Source organism: Podarcis liolepis (assembly GCF_965112155.1).
Source record: "Podarcis liolepis genome assembly, chromosome: 2".
NCBI classification, from domain to species: domain Eukaryota; kingdom Metazoa; phylum Chordata; class Lepidosauria; order Squamata; family Lacertidae; genus Podarcis; species Podarcis liolepis.
In genome coordinates this window covers 68,057,878-68,068,898 of record NC_139555.1, presented here as the reverse complement: position 1 = coordinate 68,068,898, position 11,021 = coordinate 68,057,878, and the positions used below count along the sequence as shown (strand labels likewise).

Sequence of the window (11,021 nt, the reverse complement as noted above, 5' to 3'; positions counted from 1 at the left end):
ATGATAGCTTTGGGTGGTCCTTGGCTAAAGGGCTGTGCAACTATTCAACAGTTTTGACAACTTGTTATGTATGCTTTTAGAATCCAACTTATTTCTGTGATTGCGAGTTGTTTCAAACATTGTTTAACAATGTGCTTTTATGTTGTAATCTGCCCTGAGATCTAAGGGTGAATGCTGTGTTATAAGAATAAGGTTATATATATATAAAATAGATGTTGATAAATGTACCAAGCAAACACATACAAATAGGTAAGCCACATGTCTGAAACCCACAGAAAAGTCCTGAAACCATTTTCTCTCTCCCAAAATGACCTCAAATATTTCTCTGCAAGGTCAAAGGAAATGGGAAATCTCCCCGCTATTATTTCTGACTTTTTAAATTACAAGTACAGAAACAAAGAAAACTTCAAAGAAAACAGAAACAAAAGACCTATGCAGCAACAGAGTACATATTTTCCAAGTTTGTTTTCATATTCTGAAATTGATACAACCGATGAAGCCTTATTTCTAAAATTCAATTCAAATTTACTTTCTGACAGAGTGCAGCTATCAGACATACACCCTAGATTGCAAACTTAATCTGTGCTTGAAAGCCAAGTCCAAAAGAACTGTACTATATTTCCCCAGTAAACACTCACAGAACCCAGCTGTAGATAGTGGTTGTTAAGAGATAAGCTCAGCAAGCAAATCTTTTTCTTTATCTGGCCATGTACGCGCTTCTCTTTCCCCCAGATCCTTCCAACAACTAACCCAATTACGGTCTCACTCTCGCCGCAAATCTTGGGGGAGAAGCAATGTCTCCTATTCTACCAGTGGGGCAGCATCGCTTGGAGAAGAGGCGCACAGAAGATGCTTCTCCTACAAAACACTTATTTAGAAAATTTAAAAATCAAACTTGCCAGTTAAATTCGCGGCTTTTCCCTTTGCACACCCAGCAACTATTTTCTTTCTTCCTATCTATCCAGTGCTTTTTTTCTGGGGGGGACGTAGGGGATACGCATACCCCTAAACATTTTGTGACTCTTAAGTTTGGCCTCATTGAGGGGCAGTATTTCAATGAGTAGGAAAATAAGGGTACCGCTAAACATTTTTTGAAGAAAAAAAGCACTCTATCTAATCTTATCTATCTATCTATCTATCTATCTATCTATCTATCTATCTATCTATCTATCTATCTATCTTCACCATCCTGTCCCAGCAGTCAGTGAGGGTTGAGTCTTGCCCTGCAAATATTTCCGTCAAAGCGAAAGAGACTTTCTTCCATTCATGTCCGTTTCATTTATTTAAATTTCAGCCCCGCCGCGCCTGCGTACTGAATGCACGCGCTACCCCCGCGGGCGGAGTTTCCTCCGCGCATCTCTTGCAGAACGCGGCGGAAGCTCTACCTTTGTTACCCGGAAGAGCACTCCGCCGCCGCCGAAAGCTCCGCCCGCTTCGGTTGGGCCCGGTTGCCATGGCGCTCTCCCCGTACGTGCAGTCCATGCAGGAGCTGTTCCGGGCCAACACGCGCATCCGCGAGTTCCCCGCGCACGTGGCCAAGGTCCACTCGGTGGCCTGGAGCTGCTGCGGCCGCCGCCTCGCTTCCGGCTCCTTCGACAAGACCGCCAGCGTCTTCGTGCTCGACAAGGACCGGCTGGTCAGTGCTGGGTGCGCCAGGCGGGGAAATAGGAGGAGCGGGGGAATATTTCAGGCGGGGAAATAGGAGGAGCAGAGAGACCAGTTGCCGCAGCCGGGGGCTGGCGTGAATCCTGCTCACTTGGGCGCCTAGCAGTGGTGACTTCGCTCCCCGGCATATGGATCTCTGGGATCCGTGAGGAAAAGTCGCCGCATTTAGGGCTTTTCGGTTTAGAGGTGTCAATGAAAGGAGTGTATAAAACACTGCGTGGCATGGAGAAAGTCGGTACCATCTCTCATAACAACACTGGAAGTCGTGGGGATCCACTGAAACGGAATGGGAGAGGATTTAGGACAGAAGAAAGTGCTCCTTCACATCACATAGTTAATCCATGGAATCTGCCCCCCAGTAACCGTGGTAGCTGCAAACATGGATGACTTTAAGTGAGGATTGGATAACTTCACATGCTTTTTCCATGTTTGGAGACAGTATGTTTCTGAATACTAGTTGCTGGAAACCACAAGGACCTACTTTTGGGCTTCTAATATGGTTGGCCACTTTGAAAGCAGGATGCTGAACTAGATGGGCCATTGGTCTGATCCTGCAGGTCTTTCTGGAGTTCCTATTCCTAAAAGAGGTTTGACCCGAAAACTGAGCACTTAGGCTTGGATGATAGTGTGCTTAGAATGATTATTAAGTCTAGTTAGGCTGCTTGTGAGATGCATGGTAATTCAAAGGGTCGTCATAACATTTCCCTTTTGAGGGATCTGTGTGTGTGGATTACTAGTTTAGAACTTTACTGTTTTCCGTAGGTGAAGGAGAATAATTACCGTGGCCATGGAGACAGCGTGGATCAGTTGTGCTGGCACCCCAGCAACCCGGACTTATTTGTCACCGCGTCTGGAGACAAAACCATCCGTATATGGGATGTCCGCACTACTAAATGTATTGCCTCTGTGAATACCAAGGGTAGGTATCACTAATATTCACTGAAAACAAAGCTGTCCTATGTGCTTTTGTTTTGTATTTTGCAAGGGTTTACTGCGTTTAATGGGGGGCAAGTACAAGAACCTGAGCAAGATGGTCCTGAGAGGCAGTCAATCTCCACTGGCAACCTAGCCCACATGAACCATTCTTCTTTTTCTATTTTCGTTGCTCAAGAAGGGGCTGAGATTGAAATTAACTTGTACTATGACTGTATTTCAAAAGCATTGATTGAAGGTATAACTTATAGATACCATTTTATCAGTACCACTAGAAACCATCTAGAGGGTTGAGCGGGGGACGAGATTCTTAATGGTGTTTATAATGCAGCTATCTTGAGCTGCGTGGGACTGGCAGTTGGTGGTTGTTGTTTAGTCGTTTAGTCGTGTCCGACTCTTCGTGACCCCATGGACCAGAGCACGCCAGGCACTCCTGTCTTCCACTGCCTCCCGCGGTTTGGCCAGACTCATGTTTGTGGCTTCGAGAACACTGTCCAACCATCTCGTCCTCTGTCGTCCCCTTCTCCTTGTGCCCTCAATCTTTCTCAACATCAGGGTCTTTTCCAGGGAGTCTTCTCTTCTCATGAAGTGGCCAAAGTATTGGAGCCTCAGCTTCACGATCTGTCCTTCCAGTGACCACTCAGGGCTGATTTCCTTAAGAATGGATGCGTTTGATCTTCTTGCAGTCCATGGGACTCTCAAGAGTCTCCTCCAGCACCATAATTCAAAAGCATCAATTCTTCAGTGATCAGCCTTCTTTATGGTCCAGCTCTCACTTCCCACATCACTACTGGGAAAACCATGGCTTTAACCATGGCAGTTAGAGACCAACAGTAATTGGAGGGCCACAGGCACCATATCTCTGGTGAAGAGAGTATAGGTAGATAAGCTGCATTTTATAGGGCTGGGTATACGTGATTATGTAAGAAGTTCTTGGCTTAAAAATGCAGGACTTTGTGTGTTGACTGAACTCCTGCCCCAGAATATTCAGTAGGTTCAATTTCCCTTTCCTCACTTTTACAGGGGAGAATATTAACATTTGTTGGAGCCCCGACGGACAGACTATTGCAGTAGGGAACAAGGATGATGTGGTCACCTTCATTGATGCTAAAACATATCGGTCCAAAGCTGAGGAACAGTTCAAGTTTGAGGTGAATGAGATCTCATGGAACAATGACAACAACATGTTTTTCCTCACCAATGGCAACGGTTGCATCAACATCCTCAGGTACCCTCACCATGGCCTTTACTGGGAAGGGCAGCAAGTGAGTTGCCTGTCTTGACTTTTGTATGGGTTGTGGGTGGGGAAAAATACTTGTGGGGTGTACACCCAGGTGGGTGTACAAGGGAAAACTGCCTCATGGACCTACTTAGGCCTAAGAACCAGAAGTTTCCCATCACAGAGGCACAATAAATATGAACTCTTCCCTGATGCCACCCTGTGTCCCAGCTTATACCTTTGTTTCGTTGGTACAGACCTACGGCTTTATCCCCACATTCCAGTCAATGTAACAGAAATTGTTTTGTTCCTTCCCTCTATATCTGTCATTCCCTCTAAATTGGACATCTAAATCTGTCTTTTGAATATGTCTTAAACAATCTCATATTCCTGCGGGGAGCTCTGTAAGTGGAATACAAAAAAAATGTGTTATTCCTGTTACTATTCAGTGACTTACAACTGCCACAAAGCCTCCCTAGAGTGGGCAACTTTTGTTGCCTCTACTATACAAGCAGGTTTTAGCTTCCATTTTGTGATCAGTAAGAAGACATTTCCAGATATTACATAGCTAGTAAAAGGGCTGTTTTCTCCCCAACCTCACTCCAACTTCATTTCTTTAACTTTCTACAGCTATCCAGAGCTGAAGCTCATCCAGTCAATTAATGCCCATCCTTCAAACTGCATCTGTATCAAATTTGACCCAACGGGCAAGTATTTCGCTACAGGAAGTGCTGATGCATTGGTTAGCCTCTGGGATGTGGATGAGCTTGTATGCGTGCGATGCTTTTCTAGGTGAGTTATCTTGATCTGTGAACTTAATGACCTTTTTTGACCCTAGGGGTTGTCAAAATGTCTATACCATACCTTATTTTGCACTCCTGCAGCCAGGTATGTAGACTGGATAAATAATTCTTAACCACTTGTACACTGAAGTGCTCTGAATGGGCTGTTGCTCTTGGAAAAAATTGAGCGGGAGGAGGCCATGACTGATCTATGAAAATGTCAATTCAATTTGCTGCTTTGGCAGGGTAGACTGATTTATATCAAGGTAATTTAAATCACTAAGAAAAAAAGACAAGTTTATAAAGTGTTGGATTTAAATAAGTTGTTTTTATTTTAAAATTCACATTTTTCCTGCTCAAACTAAGTGAGCTTTTATACAACCTATGAGCATAATCCAAAAACTTTGCTTCTGCAGTTCATAACATCTTTGTGGATATAAGAGACAGATTTTTGTTCAAATCTTTTTTTTGGGCAAGGATACTAAGGAAGCCACATGAATGCAGTCTACTGAAATTTATATAAGCAATGGCTTGTAGAGATACTGTCTTTCTCTCTGTTTAGTAATGATAATTTAATAAATAATCTAATAATTCGAGTACTGAACTTACTGCAAAGTTCTAGTAGTTGGGTGGGTGCATGGATAGCATTGTCAGTGTGTGATTTTGAAGCTTAACTTTAAAAGTCAGAATTTCACCATGGCTCATTTTTTTTATTTAGTAAAGCAGCCTTTAACTCAGTCTTTTTATCTGTTGTACTTCTGGAAGTTGTTATGTTCATGTTGTGATTAAGTTGGATACAACCCATATAGTATTTTGATTTTTACAACATTGTGTGTAGAAATCAATTTCCCACCCATTTAAAAATCGTGATTTTCTATCCAACCTGAGTGACAGTGGGGAAAGCAAGCTTGGAGGATTATTAGGAAAGCAGTTGAATATTAAATGGCTCATATCATAACTGCTAGATGTGCAGCCACATATGGAATATGGTGAACAAAAAAGATCAAGGAGGACATGTTCAAGAGCAATAATATTTATTATTTTATATGTAACTTAAAATAAGTGGTGTGGCCTGAGAAAAGAGGAGAAAATTTTATGCCTTTCCTAATACTTTAACTCTGGCTAACACAATCTGTTGGCAGAAAAGTCAGAGAAAATACAATGTGTAGCTATGTATATGTATATATGTATATATGTATATATGTATGTGTGTTAGTGTAGTAATTAATGCACAACATTTGTTATTGCAAGATATTATGGCATCTGGCTTAGCATTAAAAGGGGATTAGACAAATTAATGGAGGATTGCTTTATCAACAGCATGATGGTGACTAAATAGAATTGCCATACCCAGTGGCAGTATTTTTCTCCCAGTTGCTAGGAAGAAATAAAGAGGGGAGAGTTATTGGCTTTGGGTGCTATTTTCATGCTTCCAAGAGGCATCTGACTGGTATCTGTCTTCTCGCCCTTTATTCCACTTGCTCCTATATTTCAGGCTCGACTGGCCTGTGAGGACACTGAGTTTCAGCCATGATGGGAAGATGCTGGCTTCAGCCTCTGAAGATCACTTCATTGACATTGCTGAGGTAGAAACAGGTCAGTGCTCTTCTTCTCACTGTCTGCCAAGAAAGGCAAAGCAATTCTAAAAACATGTACTAGGGAATGAGCTCAGATGAAGATCATGTTGGTTTTGAATAAGCTTTCACTATCAATGTGTGTTATACTTTTCCTGTCGTCTACTGGAGGTTCCCTAAATTTATTTTGGTCCATTCCTAGACCTAAAAACTTGGCAAAGCTATGCATATCTGGTGTGGGGGAATCCAGGCAGAACATGCAGGAGTGGGAGGATATTGTCCCAGCCAGAGGTGGGGAACCTGACAGCCCACGGGGCCTTCCTATTTGTTCTCACCTCCCGACATCCAGTCCCTTCAGCAATTAGGATTGAAAATAGTCTCTTATAGGCTCCAAAAATCTTCTTTCAAGTTTACTAGCTGCACAGGGGCATTTGTGGGGGGAGGGTTGAAGGGATAAGCCTTTCCTTCCCGTATGCTGTGACGCCCACCCCCATCCAAAATTAACCCTGTTCTGCAATTTGGCTTGAAAGAAGCCGACCTTATGAGTCGTAATCACTTAGGCTGGGAAAAAGAATTGCTAGGGTACTGGGAGAAGAGTGAGTGTGGAAACACGAGTGCTTCATTTTTGCTAACTCTTAGCCATGCGCGTTTTTGTTTTTCATCGCGGCTACTGCTAGCACACGTCCCTTGGAAGAGGGCCCATGATGTCATGTGCCTATGAAGAAAGTGCCCCATGCTTAGCCTAAGCTCCTCTTGTTCTCAAAGCAACAGTCCCTGTAATTTTATGAACCACCAGTATTTTACAAACCCCTCCTCTGTTCTTGCTGGTTGAGAGCTTTTGGCTTTGAATTGCACTTGTAATTTTATGTAAAAAGATTGCAGTGTGAAATTCTTCTTTGATGGAACTCATTAAACTGCATTCTTCTACAGAGGCGAGCCAAGAACAAGAGTGTTCCAGCTGCATTTGTCCTGGTTCCTGGGTTAATTCTGTCTTTATACTTCAGGTGAGAAGCTGTGGGAAGTGCAGTGCGAGTCTTCAACGTTCACTGTGGCTTGGCATCCAAAGCGGCCCCTGTTGGCCTTCGCCTGCGATGACAAAGATGGCAAATATGATAGCAGCAGAGAAGCTGGAACCGTGAAGCTCTTTGGTCTTCCCAATGACTCATAAGAGAAGCCTCCTGGGGACTGTATTTGTAACCTGGTATTCCTAGTCAAGCCCACATATGCATTGCTTCTCTGTTTCCAGTTTTTGAGCAGGAGCAGCACCGTGGTTTGACATTCCCATGCCTAGAAAGCTTGCTTTTTGAAGTTTTTGTAAAATGCCCAACCATTCTAAAAGGTACAGAGGCTGACTGGCTGACTAAATTCTCCAATTTCTAGGCTGTTAATTGTTTTTTATTGCAAAGAGGAAGCTACAGCTGCCAGTGGATTTGAGTGTCTTGTGTGCTGTGTGTTCAGTTAGGAAAACAATCCCTGCCCTCTAGTTTCTCAGGATGTAGCAGGCAGTCCCTCTAAATCCATGTGACTGTGCCATTGTCATGACTTGTGTCTCCCTTAAAAATGGAAAGATTGGGGAATACTGTATGCAGGTTTTCTGTTGTCACATTTGGAATCCTCCTTTTCCTTTGGAGGAGTGCGCGTCTTGCCTCCTTTGGAGGTTTTGTGTGTGTGTCTTTCATTCCTTTTGCGCCTTAGGGTAATGAAAGGAGAAGGGATCGGGAATAGGGTTATTTTTTGTTTGAACCTGTTCTTGTATTTTGGATAATTTGTTTCAGTAAATAAAAACATAAAACCTGTCTGTGTTGTAGTTTTTAAAAAGCCAATATATTGAATTACCAGGATGTACAAATAATGCAATTCCAAGAATACCCCTCTGTGCCACTGTTTTTTCTGAAGAACAGCATAATGAAACTGGAAGGCGCAAAGAAAAGGCAAACTTAGGGATGTTTTTGTTTTGCATGGGGCTTCCTGGAAGCATTTGGTTGGCTGCTATAAATTGGGATGCTGAAGTAAAATGATATTTGGTCTAATCCTTCAGGTTTCCTGCCAGTGTCACCCTAGCTGCTGGTGCTTCAACACCATTCTTCCCGGTTAAGGCTTTCTTCCACCCCTTTAAGGACGTGCTTAGTGATGTTTTCGGGTCACTCCTGGGTCATTAATTGGTTGTTGCCTGTACTTTTATTTTATATTGAACATTGCCTTCAAATTATTTTTGAAGAAGGGCAGCATATAAGTATTTTAAATAAATGAACATAAACATCTTATTAATGATGATGAGAAGGATAGTCGAGTATTTTCAGATTGAAACACTGGAACCTAGATCATAACATAACAGATTCATTCATTTTTAGTAGTACTGTACATTTTTTAATCAGCAAATTTGCAGTCCTTTCTGGAGCCAAGCTTCATGATGCCTGTGTTGGCATATTATTTCCACTGGAGGGCAGTTTGACCCTTTAGTAGTAGAAGAAGTGATTCTGGCAACCCCAATGCTCAGCCAATTAAAGCCCATTCTCCATTTTGCACCAATTGTTCCCTGGCAGGTCGGCTGCTACATTAGTAAGATTTGTTTGGAGCCTCTTCAAAGCTGAGATCAAACGGCTGGAGTCCATGAATTATGTAGATGCTAATGCTGTAGCCTGCAGGAAGCTCTACTGGCACAGTCTGGTACCCAGCCATTTTTCTGAAAGGAAGACAGATCTCTGCAGGGAATGGGGGAATCCACCAGACACCCTGTTCATGGGGGCGCTAAAATACTTAATTAGTTGATTTGCATGGAGTGTAGAGTTTCACACAAGTTAAGCTCTACTAGTGACTCTAAAAATGCCATGGATTAGTCTTGACAAACCAGGTTGGTAGGCACAGATTGGACAATTCAGAGAGATTCAGAGCTGTGTTGGGGAACCTGTTGTCCTGATGTCATTAGACTCCACCTCCCATCATTCATAGCCAGCGTGGCAAGTGATTGGAGATGATGGGACTTGTAGTTCAGCAACATTTGAAGGACCTCAAATTTTAACAGTGGACTAGAATCGCACTGATGACACCTATGAAGCTGGCACATTTTAGGCAAAGAAAATTGAAAAATTTGGAGGCTAAATGCCAGGAGTGGCTGGTTGTGTAGATGCTAGCCATCTAGTATCATACATAAGCACACATAAAAATTATGAATAATGATAAGCTCACATGGGATGCACTTTGCAGTCAATTGCTGCAGACATATCTGATTAGACAAGGCTCTTGGCTATTGACTGTCAGTTCTTAGAAAGAGCCCAGGGGAAAGGCAGAATTGAGGGTGAGCAGGGCTGCTGGTAATGGCTAATGGATGAACTTCCTCAATTAGCTGATTTCTCAAGGATTGCTGCAATCAGTGGGGATGTAGCAACAAGAATATGAGAAGAGCCCTACTATGCTAAAGGTAAAGGTAAAGGGACTCCTGACCATTAGGTCCAGTCGTGACCGACTCTGGGGTTGCGGCGCTCATCTCGCTTTATTGGCCGAGGGAGCTGGCATACAGCTTTTGGGTCATGTGGCCAGCATGACTAAGCTGCTTCTGGCGAACCAGAGCAGCGCACAGAAACGCCGTTTACCTTCCCGCAGTACCTATTTACTTGCAGTTTGACGTGCTTTCAAACTACTAGGTTAGCAGGAGCATGTCAGACTAACCTGATCTCGTTTTTTGACAGAATTACAAGCCTGGTAGATGAAGGGAACACAGTGGATGTAGCCTACCTTGATTTCAGCAAGGCATTCGACAAGGTGCCCCATGATATTCTTGTAAAGAAGCTGGTAAAATGTGGTCTTGACTATGCTACCACTCAGTGGATTTGTAACTGGCTGACTGACCGAACCCAAAGGGTGCTCATCAGTGGTTCCTCTTCATCCTAGAGAAGAGTGACTAGTGGGGTACCACAGGGTTCTTTCTTGGGCCCGGTCTTATTCAACATCTTTATCAACGACTTGGATGATGGACTCAAGGGCATCCTGACCAAATTTGCAGATGACACCAAACTGGGAGGGGTGGCTAACACCCCAGAGGACAGGATCACACTTCAAAATGACCTTGACAGATTAGAGAACTGGGCCAAAACAAACAAGATGAACTTTAACAGGGAGAAATGTAAAGTATTGCACTTGGGCAAAAAAAAATGAGAGGCACAAATACAAGATGGGTGACACCTGGCTTGAGAGCAGTACATGTGAAAAGGATCTAGGAGTCTTGGTTGACCACAAACTTGACATGAGCCAACAGTGTGACGCGGCAGCTAAAAAAGCCAATGCAATTCTGGGTTGCATCAATAGGAGTATAGCATCTAGATTAAGGGAAGTAATAGTGCCACTGTATTCTGCTCTGGTCAGACCTCACCTGGAGTACTGTGTCCAGTTCTGGGCACCACAGTTCAAGAAGGACACTGACAAACTGGAACGTGTCCAGAGGAGGGCAACCAAAATGGTCAAAGGCCTGGAAACGATGCCTTATGAGGAACGGCTAAGGGAGCTGGGCATGTTTAGCCTGGAGAAGAGGAGGTTAAGGGGTGATATGATAGCCATGTTCAAATATATAAAAGGATGTCATATAGAGGAGGGAGAAAGGTTGTTTTCTGCTGCTCCAGAGAAGCGGACACGGAGCAATGGATCCAAACTACAAGAAAGAAGATTCCACCTAAACATTAGGAAGAACTTCCTGACAGTAAAAGCTGTTCGACAGTGGAATTTGCTGCCAAGGAGTGTGGTGGCGTCTCCTCCTTTGGAGGTCTTTAAGCAGAGGCTTGACAACCATATGTCAGGAGTGCTCTGATGGTGTTTCCTGCTTGACAGGGGGTTGGACTCGATGGCCCTTGTGGTCTC

General features: G+C 43.5%; 1 protein-coding gene across 1 annotated transcript; it reads left to right on the top strand.

The window, feature by feature from the left end:
- Window positions 1-1,372: 1,372 nt before the first annotated feature.
- Window positions 1,373-7,969, top strand: THOC3 (THO complex subunit 3). Its single transcript, XM_083488501.1, has 6 exons — window positions 1,373-1,636; window positions 2,428-2,584; window positions 3,622-3,826; window positions 4,448-4,609; window positions 6,095-6,195; window positions 7,178-7,969. The coding sequence occupies exons 1-6, from the start codon at window positions 1,454-1,456 to the stop codon at window positions 7,339-7,341; spliced, it is 972 nt and encodes a 323-aa protein (XP_083344627.1). The 5' UTR covers window positions 1,373-1,453; the 3' UTR covers window positions 7,342-7,969.
- Window positions 7,970-11,021: the final 3,052 nt, after the last annotated feature.